The 20,927-nt window shown below is 34.5% G+C and overlaps 1 protein-coding gene across 1 annotated transcript; it reads left to right on the top strand.

Moving 5' to 3' along the window:
• The first annotated feature begins 133 nt into the window (after positions 1-133).
• Positions 134-19,836, top strand: LOC111987076 (separase). Its single transcript, XM_065782182.1, is given in 27 exon segments — positions 134-1,070; positions 1,164-1,627; positions 2,578-2,686; positions 2,822-2,947; positions 4,031-4,324; positions 4,405-4,521; positions 4,667-4,888; positions 5,047-5,157; positions 5,301-5,447; positions 5,568-5,933; positions 6,016-6,105; positions 8,330-8,593; positions 8,709-8,832; positions 8,962-9,262; positions 9,264-9,661; positions 9,664-9,732; positions 9,735-9,779; positions 11,848-12,085; positions 12,898-13,000; positions 14,489-14,686; positions 16,020-16,069; positions 16,146-16,375; positions 16,484-16,730; positions 17,036-17,441; positions 17,947-18,186; positions 18,521-18,608; positions 18,697-19,836. Coding segments are annotated over 27 exon segments (5,730 nt in total). The 5' UTR covers positions 134-905; the 3' UTR covers positions 19,215-19,836.
• Positions 19,837-20,927: the final 1,091 nt, after the last annotated feature.

The following is a 20,927-nucleotide window of genomic DNA, read 5'->3' as shown; positions in this document are numbered from 1 at the left end:
GCAACATTACTAAATTTTAAGTTGAGATGAGTTTCTTTGATCGATCGGAATTGAAACATAATAACCATAGAGATTGGACTCAAATTTGATATCAATGATGTGTAAGTTGTANATGGTTCAAGGAAGACTTTTATCATCAGTTTCACCTATGTCCATGTTTAAAGCCAAAGATATGGCCATAATGTTATCTTCTCTAATTACACGTTTTATAATATGGAATATGATTTATATATACAAATGTAATATCGTTTACAAGTAAGATGATCACTGGCTAGTTGTGTCATGTCTCATGTGTATCGAATGAAGATTGTGTTGTAGGAAAAAGAACTTTGGCCATAGAAAAAACAGATCCTTGTCTATTATTTTCAGCACATTATGATATTACCTAACCTGAAACTTCTTCATATTGGATGCCCCCACATCATTCTATCCTCCTCAGCCCATCAAACTTTAGTCTCATACAACATATCCATGAATATCAATACACTCTAAATCCCAGTCTTTAGCTAACCTAGGTATCTGAGTAACACTCTCAAAAGAGAAGTCTTGGCAAATTAGGCACAATTGCATTTCTATCAGCATTAACATAAAATAATTTTGAGTAAGCATCTTTCATTAGCATATCATCACATCATTGATCATTTCAAAAACAAATTCTAGAAAATTTCCAACCTTATATCTAATATAACTTGGAGAATAAATCTCGTCCACCCCTGATAAATTTCCACATTTCCATACCATATGAACTAGCAACTACCTCAGAACATCAATGACCCTATTGAACTCTGTACTTTTTATCTACTACCTCCTCCATAAATTATTAGTTTGCGCATTCATTATTTGGAGAAGAGTCAGAGTTATTGCATTTCTAGTAATCTTATGTTTTGGAGACGGGATTTAAACCCATGATCTCAAAGTTTATTTTATTTTTCCAGTTCGAAGTGGAAAATACTGGAATAGAGTATGTTGAACTTGTCTCTTATTGTGCCAATAAATGTCGAACTTCAAGTGCAAACTTAAGAATTACAATGGCGACACATCTAAACAAAATAGCAGGTGATTCCCATCAGGTATCTTGTTTATGTAGTCTATATTGTGAATTTTTCATTTGTGGTGTTATTTGCATGTCTCACATTGTAATTTTAATCGAATTTGTTTGGCAGGTTAGATCTCCCTTTGATATGATACTGAGGCTTTATGCAGCTGGGTTACACCTTATCAATTCTGATGCGAAGTCCAGAGGTGCTATTCGAATTTTACATGATGATGGGGATTTACTGCAGAACTTACCTGCTTTGCTTGGTTCTTTGGGTAGTTACTTTCATATTAGCTGCAAAGAGAATTGTGTGACATGTAATGTCAAACATACGGATTCTGTTTGTCAGAGTTGTTCACAATTGAGTTCTGGTTATGAGGCATCTATAGATTGCACTCAGAATGATAGAAAAGCTTATCTGCTCTTTTACCTAAATGCGTTGAAATTCTTATGCCAGCCCCTAGCGGATTTAGTGAATTTTGAAAGGAAACAGCTTGTTAGTGAAAATGATGATGCTTTTATTACTACAAAACTCTGTATAATCCAGGATGCATTCTATCAGTTTGCTGATATTTTTCATTCCTGTCAAAGGTAAGTTAATTATGGGTTTCTTTTACTTTGTTTGTCTTTCACACCCCCCATCCTTTTCATTTTATGGTATTTTCCACTTGTGTTGCTTGTAAGGCCAACCTTTGTGTTTGATGCGGTGCATTTACAATTAACATAAATTTAGAGCTGTTGAGGGTGTTGCAATTTCCATTCCTAAGCTGAAGATGGAGTTCCTTCACTTGCTTTCTTCTTTGGTTACTAATTTACCTGTGCTTCCATTCTTTTTCTTTTTTGGAATTAGTAGTTTTCTTAATTTAAGCAAGAATTTGTTTTACTTTGGTTTTGGAAAACCACTCTGATCCCCTATCAGAAAAATTCCCAATTCCCCTTTGGGGCTTCTACTCATATTCCCCAAAAAGTAGATCCCGCTCTAATAGCTCCGAATAAATTTCGTATACTTGTGTGCTTGGACTTCTCTCCTCTCTTTATCTTCTTATTATAAAGAAATCTTGTTCAAAGGTCATTCTTTATGTCTTTGTTTAGTTACCATAGCTGTGAAAAGTATGGCTGCTTGTGCACCAGAGTAGTTGTAGTGTTCTGTTGCGCATTCAATTCTGGAAACTATTATGAGTAAGATTAAGTTTATAAGCTATCTAAATTTGATTTTCAAATTATATCAGTTTGTATTGATGTGTCTAGAGATATGGAGGGTAGAATTTATATTTAGTGCCCACCTCATGAAGGACTCTTACACCAATATAGAATGTGAGATGCACCTTTTTAGATGTTTTCTTTACATTAGTTTAAGTGTTATAAATAACCAAGAAGAGCTCTTGAAAGTGAAGCCATAGGATGTAGGGAGCCTACTTTTACAGATGACTGAAACTTATGTTGATAATTTTGGAACTTTTCATTTTTAATGCCTTGCACTGTTTAGAAGATGAACGAAGTTAGCAATAAGGCTTCTCTGAATTTTCTTGTTCATGGAGCAGTTGTATATATGAAGGGGAGAGAGATGGATTCGATGAAAACAGCAAAGCTGTAATTAGTGTAGCTATCGCCGCTTTCACCCTCTCTGCCAGAACAAAGCTTAAAATGAAGGTTGGCTCTTTTATTATGTAAAATTTAATTTCCTAAGCATTGTGTTTCTGATTCATTCTTGATTCTCTTTATTATTGCAGGATTCAATGATATGTGTTTCAGTTAAGCTAATTGGTTTGACATTTCTTATTTCAGAGGAGTATGCATTTAGTTAAACACATTATTACCAGTGAATGGGTTCAAATTCAAGGGCTAAAACACCTATTTGCCTCTTTTCACAACATTGGCGTATTTTTGTACAGAAATAAGCAAGTAATAGAGGTATTTATTATTATTATTATAATATATTCTTTTGCGTTTTCTAAGTGTCTTTTGATTGTAGCCTGTTCTTTCCACACTTTTGTTTCAAGTTTATATGTGTTAAGTTTGGAGCTGCACTATCATTTTGTGGAAATAGAAACACTGTCATATTAGGTTCAGTAGATTATTTCCTTCTATTATCAACCAGCGTTTTTGTATAAAATTTGAAAGATAATTCCAAAGGCAGTGCATAAGCTACTTTGTTAGGTCGATTTTGTTGCTGCTCTTTGGGTCATGTTAAAATTATTTTATTTCATTATTTCTTTTTCATTACCCTACATTGCCATTACTAATTATTTCTCATTTTAACCAAGAGTATGGAATAAGTAAATTTGAAAAAACTTGACAATTTTTCTGTCTATCCTTGTTTTGACCGTTGGAAGTTATAGATAACACCTATACTAGAAAAGTAAGATTTTTAGCATAAGGAAGAAAGAAAGGTATTAAAAATTTAGTAAAAGATTTTAATCTGTGTTTTGGCATGGAATAGATGTGTTCGACAACTGTATAATTGATTTCTTTAGTACTAAAATATTGATTGCTTTTGTCTGAAGTCAGCTAGAAGCCTTTTACAGGCAATTTGAGTATTTATTTAACTGTGTTATATGGTAGATTATGCAAAATGACTGCTGAACCAAATCCATTGATTCTGCACATGAAGAGTTCACAAGGCCGTATGATCTGAAGGAAAATTGAATGAGCTCTAACATCATCTTACAATAAGCATTCTCTTATTGTTGCCAATGAGCTCTAGCTGCATTGGCACTTCCTCTTCTTATAACTTCTAAGGAGAGGGTGAGGTTGTGGGTTTGGATGCGTGTGTAATTTACCAATAAAAAAAATAGCATTTTTATTGTCATATCTATTGCCCTTTATGATTTTGGTTTGTGTAAGTGTTTAATGGATGTTATTGGGTTCAAGTGATAGTCCAATTGAAATGACATTTTTTGTGGTGCCCTATGTCTATGTTTCAGAACCCACCTTCCCTTCCACGCTATCTGCTTTTAAAAAAATAGGTGTTTAATAGTTATTATACCTTTGCAGGCGTCCAAGGCATTGAAATTATGTTGTAGGGCATCATGGGCTTGTGTCAAACGTCTTTGCCAGATTTTTGTACAGAAACCAAAAGGGTTAGAGGGTGATATTTCAGAAGACGCTATTATAGAATTTGTTAATGAGGCTTGCACTAGAAGTGCTTTTCTTTTGGATGTTCTCCATCAGTGTGATAGTCATAAGGTGAAAAGGACAATTGCAGAGGTCCTTGAAGATTGGTCTGTTCCTGGAGAGGTGTTTGAAATGCTGTCAGGTCCTGTACCCTTGGTGAAGCAGTGGGTAAAGGTAAGCACTTTTGAGAGCTTTCAAGTGTTGTCACTATTATTTGTCTTGCTTCTTTTGCCTCATTTTTAATTGTTTTCTAGATCGAATGTAAACGTTGTACAAGCATGGCTGAGGTAGATAGTGCTCCAACTTTGTACTGTTTGCTGTCATCCTCTGTGCAAGTGTCAAAGAGGACAATAGGCATAATCTTAGAGCAGGTCTGGCCTTTTTGTAAATTTTTCCTTTCTATAAGCATTTAGTAATTATGTCCCTCCCCACCCCCCCCCCCTCTTTTATATCATATATTATATGGATGTGGCTCATAGCTAGATTCTCTACGTTTCTTTCATGGAATATTTTTAGGAACTGCTTGCGTATGAGGAAATGAATGCGCTTTACCCAGAATTTTGTCAGCAAATGCAAATGAAAATTATTGGTATCCTCCTGCAAGATGTGTATGTTACACCTCATAATTATTTACAGAAATCAAGAATTTTAGTGAGAAAGGGAAAGGCATTAAGAGTCTGTGGGATTGAAGGTTTGAAGGACAGTATTCTGTGTCTGTCAGAATCCATATATACAATTGTAAGTTTTTTAGATTTGTTTAAGCTTTATTATATTCATCATTGATTATACATTTAGAGGTTATTCCCATTTTGACTAATCAAAAAAAAAAAAACATTTAGGGGTCAATTCTATGCTCTTTCTGGATTTTTGTTTTTGATTGACATGATTTCAAACAGCGTGAGGTGTATGGTGAAACATGTAGCTGTGGAATCCCAACTTGTCATCAATTAGCTGTGACATACTGCTTACGTGCACTATGTACCCAGGAAGCCGAACCAAACTCAAAGGTGTTAATGCTTAAAAGGCTAGTCTCCAGAATTGAGTAATTAATGCTTTAAAGCTTTGTATGTTCAGTTTATATCTTTGTATGACATTGACAGTAGCAGTTATTCTCATTTACTAAAAGTTTGCTTGGATTTGTTACAAGCAGCAAATCTTCCAAGATATTAATGCTGCCCTACAGTTATGGTTGAGCATTTCTATTCCAGATCATTGCTCTGCAGATGAATTGGGCTCTATGCTGCCGGAAAATACACTGCTACTACTGTATAATATTATTGATATGTTATCACTGAAGGTTTGTTTCTTGATCATGTTAGGTGCTGCAGGTTCTGTACTGATAGCATATTATTATGGTTTTTCTTGACATTACTTTTATTTATTCACAACATTGCTTTCTTTTCTTCTATATTCTCAGGGTTGCATGGATTTTCACCATGACATATATAAGCTGATTACTAGATTATTCAAATGCAAGAATGTTCCACTGGAGAATTTTTTGGCCAAGCTGTGGGAAAGTAGAAGGACTAGTCATGCACTTTGTATTTCACCTGTAAATGAGACATTAATCATTAACTTATCTGAGCAGTATGGTGACCTTTGTAAGTCTGTTGATTTCTGGATACGCTGTCTAAAGGGGTCGCATCCACTGTTAGTTGGCTTCCAACAGAGTTTCTCATTTTCATTTGTAAGTTCCCAGTCCTCTAGCAATCTTGAGAGCACTTTTAGATCAGATATCACAGTTGATGAAGTTAGAGAGGCTGCATTTCAACTCATTTCAAGTGTAAGAACCTCTCAAGTAGCTACTTTGGTTTTTAATGCCCAATAAAAAATACTTATTATTATGTCTGTCACTCTTATTATAGGTTCCTGTGCCCAGTCAATCTGTGTTCCTTGCTGGATATCTTTACTATGATTTGTGTGAAAGACTTGTTTCACATGGAAGGTTAATTGAGGTATCTCCCTTTGATTTGCTTTCATATTTTATGAACCTAGAGTATATCTTCTTAGTCATTCAATCCTGCAATGTTGTTGTGCATGAAGTTTGGAAATTTTGATGTAATGTTTGGCACTTAATCTTTTCCATTTAGAGTTCAAGATTCTGAACTCTTGGCTTTTTGCTGCTGCAGATGCATCAAAAGAGTGAAAAATTACAGATTCAAGTTAAGGCCATCAAAACAGGAGTTTAAATATCACAAATATATATTGATATAATTGAATTATAGGAGTGACTACTTACTAAAAAGAAAAAAAAAATTGTAGGAGTGACTTCTTATTTAAGATTGTATTGATGGACAAAAAAGATGATGCTATTACATATAAATAATATTGCAATCAATATTTTTTTAAAAAATTCCAAAAGAATTGAGAAAATGTAGAAGAGTTTGAGGATGACCCTTTCAAACTCATGTAAAAGAATAAGCCTCTAAAAAGGATGCTAAAGCATGTAAATCACCTAAAAGCAAGGAAGCATGGGTACAAGTAAGACACAATGACACAAGAATTTTTGAAAAATTAGCCCTTACCTAGGAAGTATGGGTACGTCACCTCAAATGAAGTGTTTGTGCTTGTTAGCATAAAATTATATTCTCAGGTGGATCATTTTATTTTTTTATTTTTTTATAAGTGCATTCTCAAGTGGAAATTGATAAGTAATGTTCTCTTTTCCTGAATTTAAGGTCTGATAAAGAACTATGCCAGTGTTGATCTTTTAGATTCTTACCTTTCATGATATCATCAAATAATGTTTTATCAGCATAAGTCGATCCGGTTCAAACCATTGAAGATTTCAGTTAACATGTAATGATAATATAATATGGATTAAGGTGTTTGGCATGGCACCGAGAGCAGTGGTCTGTGACATCCAATCTAATGCAGGATCTTTAGGAATTCAACACTATAGTTAGACTTCTTGACGGGATCTTGTCGGGCTTTGTATAGGGTCAATTAGGTATGTAAAAGTTTGGATCTTGAAGGCTAGCTACTGAAGTTAGGAATCAAGGTTGCAGGATATTCTGGCTCTGGTTGTTGAAACAAAAATTTTAAAGAAGAAAACTGCCTAGGCTGTCATATTTAGGTTTCATAGGCATTCACACCCAAAAAGGGGACAGCAATCACACCCTCAACGTTTTTAGAAAGTTGCTGAAATTTATCGAGTTGTATTCTGAATCACAGATTACATAAAGCCTTTTTATGAGTTATTTCCAATTCTTTTCCTACAAATATTGGGATTCCCAAGTAAAACAGAGAAGTTATTCAAAAACTCCTAAACAATGTTGTAAAACTACTAAACATGATATTAACACAGAAATAACACTTTTTAAGATTCCAACTAGGCCCTTTTAGACCTTAGTTTTATTTTTGTTAGATTCCAACTGCTAGTACTTCTATTTTTTGGGAGCATCTTGCTGCCTGCAGCAGTGTTACTCGATGGACAAGGACTAATTTAAATTTGACCAATTGCCCCAACATTAAACATTGAGGAAAAAGAGTATAGTGGGGTCATATAAAAATTAAATAGTTCTAAGTACTGCTCCATCCCAAATTGTTTGTCTATATTAGAAAAAAGCCAAAATTTTTAAGGGGACATTATTTAATGCGTTATTTGATGTGGGAAACGAAACAGGAGTCCTGACTTCAATTAAAGTAATTGATAAGCCAGGGACATTATTAAAATTGTGTCCATTGCTTTCCGAAGTGGGTAATATTTTAGAACTTCTCAAAATGGAATAATGGACTAATAATGTGGGACACAAGGAGAATAGTGTTGAATGTTGATTGGGTTTAGGCTCCTACTCATAACATACAATTTTCATTACTTTCTTTGGCTTTAAATTCTGTAGTGGTTCGGATTCTTGGAAGATAGTTTTTTGGAAAGATAATACAATTTAGGCACCTTTTTTTTTCCCCCAGTTAGTGCAACTCAAGCACTCTGTGTGATTCAACCCCTAACCTCACCCTCCATTTGCACCTCTCATGTATGGGGGTAGGAAATGCTATTTAATCCATAACCATTGGCTAGAATTCTTCAAAGTTCTGGAAATCTACCAGACTGTTTCTGAGTTACTTGATCCTTCACGATTTTAGTGGTTATTTTGCTTGGCTTAATCTCATAATACACTTGGCTTTAGTATGCCATTGCAAACTTCTGTTTTGTAATGATTTTTTCCTTTTCTGTAGGCTCTTTTGTATGCAAAAGAAGCTCATCAGTTGCGTACTAGACTTTTCCAAGAAAAATTTATGTACTCTGTTGAGCAGCACACTGAAAAGTACAATGAAACTGGGGATGTCATTCAGAAGCTTACTTACGGCCTTAAGAATCTCCAAATTCGCAGATCAATTGCTACTGAAATTTGGTCCTTTGATACCATTCAATGGGACTTGGAAGGCTGTTATCTTAGTCCATGGAATGTACTTCAATGTTATCTTGAAAGCACTCTTCAGGTTTGACTTGTCTTTCTTTCTTTCAATCATTCTAATCTAGTGATTCAATGCAGTGAGTGCTACTCTTTCTTTTACTAACATTTTGCATTATTGTTATGTTCATTATACGACACAGATTGGGATTATTCATGAAATAACTGGAAATGGAGCTGAAGCTGAAACTTTTTTAATCTGGGGAAAAAACATCTCTTGCTCACAAGGCTTGCCACTATTTATAGTTGCTTTCTCCTCTGTCTTAGGTATGGAGGTTGAATGAAATTTTACTTACCATAGTATTTGTTCCTATGATTATAAATACTTCTTTCTCTACTTGGTTAGAATAGAATTGGTAGTGAGCTAACTTACAGAATATGTTTAAATTTTGCCAGGAAAACTATACCGTAAGAAACAACTTTGGGATTTGGCTGAGAAGGAACTTCAAAGTGCCAAGAAAGTTTTAATGGATACCAGTACGACTCTTTCTTGCATAAAGTGCAGATTGATGATGGAGGCAACTCTTGATCACCATCTAGGTGATTTATCACGAAGTAATTCTGATAGTACTACGGCAGATACTTCTGTAGAGAGATTATCTCATGCTGAAAATCAGTACAAGTTGGCCCTGGACAAACTAGATCTCCCTGTGTGGAAAAACTGTGTTAGTTGTCCTGAAATGGCAAATGCTGAAAGTAATGCTTGAGAAATTTTTTGTGAAAGATGCTGAATGTGTTGGCAGCAATAATTCATCTAGTTTTGTAGAAAATGATCGTGGCACAGGGAAATCCACAAGAGAGGCACCAAAAGCGAAGATGGATGCCAAAAAGTCTAGAAAGAATGCTCCAAAACCTTTACTAAAGGATCAGTGTTTAATTGCTGAGAATAATTCAAGGGTAACTCGTTCCAGATATCGATCTACACAGAACCTAAGTATGAAAACATCTGGTGAGTTGCAAGTTGGCCTTTCGAGATGTTTGAAAGACAATAATGGATCTGATTGCTCTGATACGCTTAGCCAGAAGGAGTTACTCGTGGAAACGAATAGTTGTATAGTTTCCTCTGGCTGTGAAGTAAAATGCATTCCGGACAAAATGAGGTGTGGCATTGTCTTCTAATGGAAGTTATGAAATCTGGGTTGGTGAGTAATTTTCTAAATATGAAGTGGAGCTTGTCCGGAGACGGCTTTCATTGAGGCTACTCACTGGCATAGGTATGGATGCAAACTTTTTGCTCTGATTATTCACTTGCTATTCCTCATGCACAAACACTTCCTGATTGTCTCTTATTGTACTTGTATTCTTTAAGATGAAGCAAATATATGCCATGTTTAAACCTTTAAATGAAGAGAGGATTTAGTTACTCTTTGCCTATCACATTCTTTGTCGCCAAATGTTTTCCACAGATATCGTTGACATATGCTTTATACCCATTCTCAAGACAGTCATTTTCAGATGTTATCTGTCAATCTCACTCTCCATCAGCCCCCACAAAAAATAAGTTCTGATATTTTTTGTGATATCCTATTTACTCTGGTTATTGTATAATTTACCAATGTTTGAAATCTTCTTCTTTTTAACATATTTGTGAAGCTTCTTGTTTATTTATATATAGTTGGAATGAGGTAACTGGATTGTTAGGTCATGGATGCCCAAAACATGTAAAGGACTAATCTGAAGGTGTAGTACATAATGTATTATATTACAAAAGTTAAATAAGGGTAAAGATGAGTCAATTATCTAGTTTTTCTTTTCTTTTTCCTTTTATTTTGCTATTATTTTAATTCTGCGTACATAGTACTACTTTGTATATATAGTTGTAATGAGGTAACTGGATAATTTAAAGTACTAATCTGAAAGTGTAATAGATAATTTATTATATTATTACAAAATTAAAAAAGGACAAAGATGAGTCAATATATTGTTTTTATTTTTATTTTATATATATATATATATAATTTTTTTATATCCCTTTATTTTGCTATTATTTTAAATTTGCTTATATAAGTACTAGCCAGTTTGTTTCTTATTTGTTAAACTAGAATAGGTATGACAAAGGAACATTATCAAATTCTTTCTAGAGTTTAGACCTTTGTAAATGGCATTATTTTGCACACAAATGAAGGTGGAAGATTGTGGTTAGTTATTATAGTCTAGGAAAGAGTTTGGCGTAGGGTTACTGGGTGCTTGAATGAAATGTTTTCCGGTTAACATTACTCTTGTTTATGGTGGCTTTGTGATTTTGTTAGATCATTATTTGAATGGTTTTGTCATGGGTTCTAGTGAAAGTAATTCTATTGTATACAACTCCGGTCAGCTGCTATTGCATACAACTCCGGGTAACTCTTCAGAGATTGATGCCCATACCACTTGTCATTCCAAAACCTTCTATCCAATTACTCAAATTGCACATGAGTTGCAAATCTATTTCAACCCTCCATAATACTTCTCCATATGCTACAACCATGGATACTTCTAACGTGCTTTGTTGTCCATCGTCCCCATGCTTAGCAGCAACTCATCTCTCCCAAATTGCCATGACCATATGCCCAATAGGGCTTGATTTAAAGTGCCCAAGTTACACACCCCAAAACCCCATTGGACTTTAGAGAGCAAATTGTATTCCACTCAACAAAAATGGAATTTGAACTCATCTCATGAACTACTACACAAAAATTCCTCTTTTGATACCAGCTTATTAACTTCCTCTTCTTAAGCTTCTCTCCTTTTAAATCTCTTTCATGTATCACCATGCTCATGGTGTTTGGATTATATAGTGGTAGTATTTGTGGCAAGGGTGATGGAGATGGAGTACTGCATTTGATGATATTTATTCGGATGTGGAAATTGGGGCAAACCACAGTTGCTTGAGTACTTTGTGCCCGTTTGGATTTTCAACCACTGTAATTGGAGCTCTTGAACTTGGAATCAGGTTTGGGGAGTAAGAGCTGGAGAATTCATTGTAGCCAAAGTGATAGCAATCAAACTATATCACGTTTGACAACTACTGTTTTCTGTTGATGAAAAGGAACCTTTATGCTTGAGAACGACTGAAACCAATACCATCAACAATGAAAAATTATTTCAACAACAGTGCCAAAATCAGTACTATTAGGGACTTGCTTGGTGGTTTATCAGATGAAGAGACTAGCTTCTGTTTCTTTTACATCATTCTTCCAATTGAGGCTAATTAGTGACATCCATTATGCACAGAGTTTAGTTTCTTTCTCTCTTATATGCCTATTATAACTATAATTGTAATTAATATGTTTTTATTTTCAGGAAAATGCTTTGGGGATCGTGGTCAGATTCATGAAACACATAAAGTTTTGTTTCAAAGCATATCAGTTCTAGTTAGCAGAAATTCATTTGGTTATGTTGACTCTTCCGTTCCACCTACTTTTTTGCTTGATTTTATTGGGAAGGAGATATCTCGAGATGCATTCACTATTGAGCGTGCGGCGATACTTTTTAACATATCTTGGTTTTCTTTGAAGAGTTACCATTCTAAGGATACCAGGTATCTGTAACAATAGGTGCTTGTGTCTTTTATGCATTTTATTCATGTGTATGGATCATTATGTGTCTATACTTCCCCTATTTCCTATGAAGAATTTTTTAATAATGGCAATGGTATAAATACTTAGATATTGCTGATTTCTAATTAGATGGGCTGCTGTTAACTTGTCTTTTTCTCATAGGAATGATCATAATTCCTGAACTTGCATTCTTGACTTTTATGGGATTGAAAATTTTTGGACTGTGATTCTCAGGGGCATGAGATTTTTAGGTTATATTACCTTAATAATCTTCTCTTCTGATGTCAATATGCCTGTTAAATTAGTGATGATCTTTTGGTTTTACTGAGGACAATAATTTTTTTCCTACCTTTTCTAATATCCCCATAGAAGATGTGGTGTGGTAAGTAAAATGAATGTTCAAAGGTTGTTTTTAATATTTCATTTGCCTCATCAAATTGTGTCTGTGTTTGTTTTGCATTGTTGCATATGTTGTTCATCTAATGAACTCTATCAGATTAAAAGATTGTTTTCTTTCTGGTCTTGTACTTGTCTGCTTGTGTGTGCACATGTTCACACGCGCGCGCGCTCACACTGTTCTCCTGGACGATAGGTTTGATAGATTACTCTCTTCACTCAGGGCTGTGTGCAATAACTTGATAGTATATTAAATTGTATTACATGACATAAGTATGTATCTGTTGTTTAAATGATGAATTTTTGGATCTATAATAGCACTAATAGGTTCTCTATGCGATCAAAATTTGTTAACTAACCTCCTTTGCCTTCTCTTTTTTGTTGGTTTTGTCACCAGGACCTCTTGCTGTGATCTATTTGATATTCATTTACCAAAATTAGTGTCTTGGTTGATGCTGGCCTTTGTTCTCTGCAGTGAGGTTCCTATACTTTTTCAGAAGGTGAAATTTGTTTAAATTTTCAGTCTTGAAATTTATTTTTTGTGTTTGGTCGTTGGTTGTTGGCAACTTTTTGCTGGGACGCTTTGCTGAATTTAAAGGTGTTTTAAGCCTTATCATCCAATGGTTGCAAGGAGTATATCCTGTGTCCTGGATTTCTAGAACTATCTTGTCCCTCTTTTGTAGATCTTTTGAACTAATTTATATCTAGTCCATGTATCTGTTTCTGTTGCATAATGACTTATATTCCCTAGTAGATGGGCCGTCAATTTTTTTTCTAAACTAATCTAGTTTTTTATGCAATTATGCCAATCCAGTATTTTTCTCCCTTATTAAAGTACAAACAAATTTGTAGTTATTTTTTCGCCTCGCGTTACTTAAATCGTTTTTGAAGGATTGTAAATCTCATTATTGTAATCAAGAAACAATCTGGTTAATTTGTCCCATAAAACCTGGAATTGATCTAAATCTGGTTTTCTATTTATTGAGGTGGCAATGGCAAAATAGATTGTGCAATTATTTTGATTCAACTTTCAATATCTATTTTGTTAAATGAAATTATTAGGTCACAATTATTTTAATAAAATATACATACCTAAACTTGTGGCTTTCAATTAATGATCATGACCACAAATCAAATCTCATTATGAATGTGAAACTGAAACTTATGGGATATGTAATAGTTTTGAATCATCTGACTTCACCCCAAGATGCTGTTGCCCGTTTTGATTGGTGTCAAAGCTTCTTGCTGTTGTGTGATCTTCCATTGATATTTACCTAGAAAGCTTGATTGACAAAATATGTGGTTGAGGGTTTATTTGAGAATCAAATGGATAATTTGAACATACATAAATCAACTATAATTTGTTTTTTTTGGGATTTGGGACTATACAAGAGTTTTTTCGAATTTTAATAGTGGTTTTTGTTTGCCAACTAAATTTAGTTCATTTATGTATTAGTCCTATTTGCGGATCTAAATATATTGTCATAAGTGTGATTTATTTTTATCTAAATTTCCCTATTAATTATAGAAAGAAGAAAAAAAAACAGCTGTTTGTATCGGATCTGGATGCAATATGACCTTGTGGTGTCAGTATGAATTTTGTGAGTTAGATACGAGGATATCAATATCTGGGTATCTAAAAATTGATTTGGCTTTCAGTTTGCAGTGTCAAGTTAAATATAGTGTAAGTTCTGTTTTTTTATTTTTTTTTTATTTTTTTTTTCCCTGCGAAAAATTCTGTTTTTGAATTTGGATTGTTAGAAATCTACTTGAGTTCATTCCACTTTTACCTAAGCTTCCATGTTTTGCAGTTGCAAGTAATTCCCTATTATTTTGATTTTTTTGTTTTTGTTTTTGTTTTTTGGATAAGTAACGAAACCCTCTTATTTTGAATTTTGAAAGCTGTGTTCACTTGCTGAAGTAGACTTTGTTTCATAATTTCATGTAATCATGGAGATTATTAACTGTTACTTTTAATGACACAACAGGTTTCTAAATTACTTGCTACCATATATGTACTTTCTGCCTCAACTGAGTTTTTTCCGTTGTCCCCTTCTTGCAAAGCACTCTCTGAAAATCATTGGGCTTCATATTTTCATCAAGCTTCACTTGGCACTCATCTTAATTACCAATTCTTTTCAAATATGATTGGGAGATGCAAAGTACAACACCTTGTGGATGCTGAGGTATGTTCACAAGCTTCTCTGTTTGCTTATCCATTTTTAATTATTGGACTAACTGCAAGTTTTGTGAATCTTTCCCTTAGCTTGATTTTTACGTTCACTGGTTTTCCAATTTGTATTCTTTTTTTTTTTTTTTTTTTAAAATAAATAATAATTGTTATTTTCCTGCTTTTCTAAAGCATTTTCAGAAATTTTTTTTTTTTTTTTTTTTTTTTAAAATAAATAATAATTGTTATTTTCCTGCTTTTCTAAAGCATTTTCAGAAAGCACATAGTTGCTGACACTTTAGGCCGTACCTCCTTAAATTGCATGTGAAGAGTATTCCTCTTGATTCTGCGTGATAACAAAAAAGTACAACAAAATTTTTCATTATTTATTTATATAACCGATGAGATTTGCATTGCAGAATGGAATGTCACATCTGAGGCCACTTATGAAATTTCGAGGAATAATAACTTGGCTTTTTGGGACTCTCAATTTGCTTTGTCCATTGTTCCCTTCCACAATTATGATTTTATATGTCCAATAAAACTTGAGACAATGTCAAATTACAATGTAGTTGTTGGCAGTGTCTTTGAAGATCTATGTAGAAATATAAATCACCTTTGAAAGACATTCTTGTCAATGAAATATGCATTGAACAATATGTAAGAGTCGTAACTGACTCTAGTATACCCTGGTGATTGTTTTAAAGCATATTGCATGTGTGCTATTTTTTGAGTTTGCATGTTGTTGGCGTGGCTACAAGTATAAGATGGGGAAAATATCTCACTTGAGTAAGTTGGTTATTAATAATCTCAATGCATATTCAGCTTGAGTTTTGTAAGGCTAGTTATAAAATATTTGACAAGATGCTCTCTTCTTGAGTGTAAATTTTATTATTTTGACAAGACTTCTGCGGCAAAGATCCCAATACAATATATATATATATATATAGGAGATCAGGAATTTGGGGAATTTTATTCTAAACAGTAGATATCACTTCAGAAAGTGAGTTCCAAGTTATGCAATGATACAATCGAAGTTCTATCGTTGTCCTGCCTCCATGCTATTATCTGTTCTAATGGCAATTGTGAATAATTATAATTTTTTAACCTTCTCAGGAAATTCTTGCTCAATAGGGAAATGAACAATCATTTGAAAATTTCATGCCCCTACCCCATTCAGATGTTACATTTGTTTGTTAATAAGTTTTAACAAGAACTTGGTTATCGGCAATACATCTTTTGCTCTGCAGATTAGCATTTTGATTCTGGAATTGTTCTTTTTGATAGTCACTCGGTTCTTCAGTGTATAAGCACTTGCTGTTTCATAGTTTAATAAGTTTTATTTTCAGGGCTCACATGTTACTGGCTGTGGTGTAGAAGAAACAAGCAACTTGATCAGGTTGTGGCTATTGCCTTTGAAGACGGAATCATCAAATCACACTTCCTAACTCAATAGTCTCTTTTTCCTGCTGTAGGCTTGCACCTGACTCTATTAAGGATCTTGAAGAATTTGTAGCAAAATTCTTTGTGGGCCTTCCTTGCATGACAGTCATTTGCATAAGTTTGCTTGGAGGTGCTTATGCTAGTTTAGTAAAAGATTTGCTGTGTTATCCTACATGTGTGCATGCATGGATGCTAGTGTCACGCTTGAACTCTAAGAGACAACCTGTTGTTGTACTTTTGCCAGTGGATCCTGTTATAGAAGGTATTTTTTTGACACTTAACAGAGATATGGAATTTGTAAATTCATGGTATCTCATACGCATACCAGTATTTGTATGCATAACATCCTAAATATTCTGTAAAATTGTAGCAGACGCTTCTGATGATGATGCTAACTCTGGCTCTGATAAACTTTATAAGAGCATGGACTTGGGTGAACATTGGCACTGTCCATGGGGTTCCACTGTTGTTGATGATGTAGCTCCTGTGTTTAAATTGATATTGGAGGAGAACTACTTATCATCTTCAATGTTTCCCTTAGAAGATACAAAAAGGAATAGGACACTATGGTGGATGTGGAGAAAGAAACTTGATTGTCGTCTGGGTAAATTGTTGAGGTAGGTTACCTCTTTTTTTGTTTTACATTTGAATGCCTCCTTTTTGTGTGTAAGCCTCTGTTATTGTGTTTGGACTTGCATGGATTCATTAGTGTTTAGGATTCGGCAGCCCTACCCAAACTTTGTTTCCCATATTTATTCTCTAATTGCATAGATTCTAGTTTAGGTAACAACTGTCAACTTATGCTCTTTTTCTAATGGCCTTTGGGAGTGTTTCACTGCAGTTCATAGTTTTATCTTAGCTTTGGGAATTCATTTTTGAGAAACAATTTAATTGTTGGTGCTTGCATGATGGCACCCACTAGGAACATAGAGGATTCATGGCTGGGTCCTTGGAAATATTTGCTTCTGGGAGAATGGTCTAATCGCAAGCGCCTGGACATAGTATATAAGAAACTGGTGCATGATCTAAAATCTAAGTGCAAACTGGACGTAAATGAGAGTCTTCTAAAGGTTATTCTTGGAGGCTCCAAGTATGCATTTGAAGGAGAAGCATGTATTTCACAGCAGTGCTTAAGAAGTGGTTGCTATGTTGGTAGAGTAGGATATTGCAATGAAGCAAAGTTTGGGACATTGTCTAATGCCTCTAATGGAGTAGACAAGCAGTCTGAGCTGGCCTTACAACTAATACAAGATGCAGCGAATGAGCTTGAAGGGGAAGACTCTATGAATCGAGAGCCAATAATTCTAGTGTTGGACTGTGAAGTGCAGGTGGGTCTTTGATTTTATATTTTTGTTCATATATTTACTGATCCAGAGATTCATGTTGTAAGGTCGTAGCTGATGTCTCCACTAATTCAAATGATTTTCAAATTGGCATTAGTTAATTTATTGATCTGTTAATAGGTAGTTTATTAAGTGAGTATTTGGTTTTAGGGTCTTAAAGTAACTAAGCAATATGCCATCAGTACAAAATTAAACTTGACCATTCTACACGTACGTTGATGTGTTCTATTAAGTGCTAGTCCAGATGAAAAACTGTAATGTATTACTCCTGATTCTTCATCCTTGGTCTTTGGCACTTATTTTTAAGTAAAATTTGTCATTTAAGGAGATGTCTGTTTTTTGCTTCCTTATGCAAATTAAGCAATGAACATGTTTCTGGATTCATGCACAGTCTGTAGCTTGTATTCTATCCTTGGGAATGGGGGGATGATTTGTTCTATTTTGATACCTTTTTATTTTTTATTTTTAACATTCCCATTGACTTTGACAGATGCTTCCATGGGAGAATTTACCAGTATTAAGAAACCAGGAGGTTTATCGCATGCCTTCAGTTGGCAGCATCTCTGAAACACTTGATAGAAGCCACCACCGGCAAGAGCAAGTTGGGAGGATTTGTGCCACCTTTCCTTTGATAGATCCCGTGGATGCATTTTACTTGTTGAATCCCAGTGGTGATCTCAGCAGCACACAAGTTGAATTTGAGAACTGGTTTAGAGATCACAACTTGGAGGTAATTTCTTGGTCTCTCCTTCAGTTGGAAAAGAAAATGATTGAAGAATGCCAGAATTAAAAATGTAATTGTACTTTGTATGGTGTAGTGCCATTCACGTGTACATATGTAGATGCATACATACATACATGCATGTGTTATATGCACCTATAAACATATGCATGCATGCATTTATACTTTTGCGCACACACGTGCCTTTGGACCATGCAATTGAATCATTTTTTTAAGAACTTTGTGATTTGGAAAGTATTCATCACAACCCACATTTTATATTAAATTAGTTGCATAATTTATTTCTTTCTTAAATTTAATTCTCTTGAAAATAATTCTACAGGGGAAGGCTGGATCTGCACCGACCGCTGAAGAATTGGTTGCGGCCTTGAAGAGCCACGATCTCTTTATTTATTTTGGCCATGGAAGTGGTGTGCTCAATTAAACAAATTAATCACAGTGATTCCATATATTCTTCCTTTAAAGTATGTTGAATTTTAGTTCTGTATGTTGATGCAGGAGCACAATACATTCCTAGGCATGAGATTCAAAAACTTGAAAACTGTGCTGCCACTCTTCTGATGGGATGCAGTAGTGGTTCTTTGACACTAAATGGAAGTTATGTTCCACAAGGAACTCCACTATCCTATCTGCTAGCTGGTTCTCCTGTCATTGTTGCCAATCTATGGGAAGTGACAGACAAGGATATTGACCGATTTGGGAAGGCCATGCTTGATGCTTGGTTAAGAGAAAGATCAAGTCCTTCCTTAGGTTGTGCCCAATGTGATTTAGTAGTGGAAGAATTTGAGGCCATGACCATAAGGGGCTGTAAAGGTAATGTGAGGAGGAAAAACCGAAGGAAGAAATCACCTGAAGCTCATGATACAAGTTCCTTTAAGGTCTCCTGTGACCATGGTCCAAAGATTGGATCATTCATGTCTCAGGCTCGTGAAGCTTGCACACTTCCTTTTTTGATTGGGGCATCACCAGTATGTTATGGTATACCAACAGGTATAAGAAGAAAAAGGGATTTATAGCACCCCTGAGTAGGTGTTCAACTGTTCATCAATATTAGCTTGGACAGTTACCATTCTTTTTTATTCTCCCCCCCATCCCCCCAAATTTGTTTTCCTAATCTCCATTTTATAGAAGATAAATGTCAAACATGCATTGGCAGGAAGAGTTGGCAAAGATGGGCTCTTACATCTTCATTCTTTTTTTTTTCCCCCAAAAAAATTTCTAATCCCCATTTGATAGAAGATACATTTCAAACATGCATAGGAAGGAAGAGCAAGTGAAGATGGGGTCTTACATCTAGTGCATAGTAAAATGTCTTAACTCTGGTTGTCCCTTGCAGTTTTCAATCCTGAACATTTGGTTTTCCCCTTTTTACTTTACTGTAACACTGTTATTACTGTAAGCCCCCTGTGCAACCCTTGGCTAAGTTAATGTTGAAGAATTCCCACATTCCATCCCATGAAATGACTATTTCCTTTGGAATAGGGAGGATTGGAGAGTGCAGATTTGATATTGCATTGTAAATGGAAAGAAATTATCTAGTTTAGCTTGCTTTTAGTGTCTTCAATTTTGTAAATATTGTACTGTCGGCTGACTAGATTGGCCATTGATTTAGCAATATCCACTAGGGTGACTTTCCAAGGATCAACCACTTAATTTAGGGTGGTCCGTGTTTTAGATTGAGTTCCACTTCACTTCTCTACTGTTAAAATTCATTGTAATTAAAGTTTGGGTGATATGTGTAAAGATAGCTGAAGAAGAGAGTTCAATCTTTAAAAAGAAGACCAAAACGACATGTAGTTTGGTATCAAGACATAAATTGCATGCAGTTTATAAGACTGTTAGTGACTTAATTAGTTACATAATGGGATGTGTTCCTAATCTATTGGTTCATTAGAAATTCTGTTAGAAGCTGGAGTAATTGGCGCTAATCTGTTAGAGGTGGTTAGCTGTTAATCTTGTATAAATATCCTAATTTTCTTGTGATCAATTCAGTTAAGCAATAATACAAAATTCATTACTTTGGATTCCCAGATATTTTCTCTCTAGAATTGTCTTTCTTTACAATATGTTCATTGTGGCATGTTTCTTTTTCCAAATGTGAATATATTGTGGTGTGAATCAATTGCTACTTTTTAGTTTTTACCTAAAAATGCATGCATGGATCTGAAACAACAGCTATTTTAACCTAAGAAAATATCACCAAAATTATTCTCTCCATATTAAAAAGGATTTCAAATTCATAATACATTATGCACTTTTGTTTGATCAAAGGTTTCAAGGTTCAAATGATCTTGTGTTAAATTTATATCAAGTAACGTATATTAGTAATTGGTATGACGATGTGATAAAATTATATTAGTAATTGTTCTTCAAATTCTTTACCTTTAAATCCACAATAAAAAAAAAAATATTAATGACATCATGCATAATAAAGTAATCATAATACATGAATAAAAAAGGAAAATTTTGTTTAAAATATCTTGCACGAAATTGTAGCATGTTCATGCATTGTGGGAGTCACTACGTGGTAGGCTTGTAGTACAATGAAACAGAGTCTATGCATCATTTTTGCGGCAGGTGTATATTCTCTTCGCACAAAAATGTGACCTTCATTACTAAGCCAAGTCCTTTTCTTTTACTGTAAATAATGTTATTTTTAGAGCTGCTATCTCTCCTTAGTGATCAGACAATCAAGGAACTACATTATCAAAATCATATTGGACTAGGAA

Source organism: Quercus suber, unplaced genomic scaffold, assembly GCF_002906115.3.
Source record: "Quercus suber isolate HL8 unplaced genomic scaffold, Cork oak 2.0 scaffold_292, whole genome shotgun sequence".
NCBI classification, from domain to species: Eukaryota; Viridiplantae; Streptophyta; class Magnoliopsida; order Fagales; family Fagaceae; genus Quercus; species Quercus suber.
The sequence above is the reverse complement of the archived record's forward strand: the minus strand, read 5'-3'. Positions and strand labels throughout refer to the sequence as shown.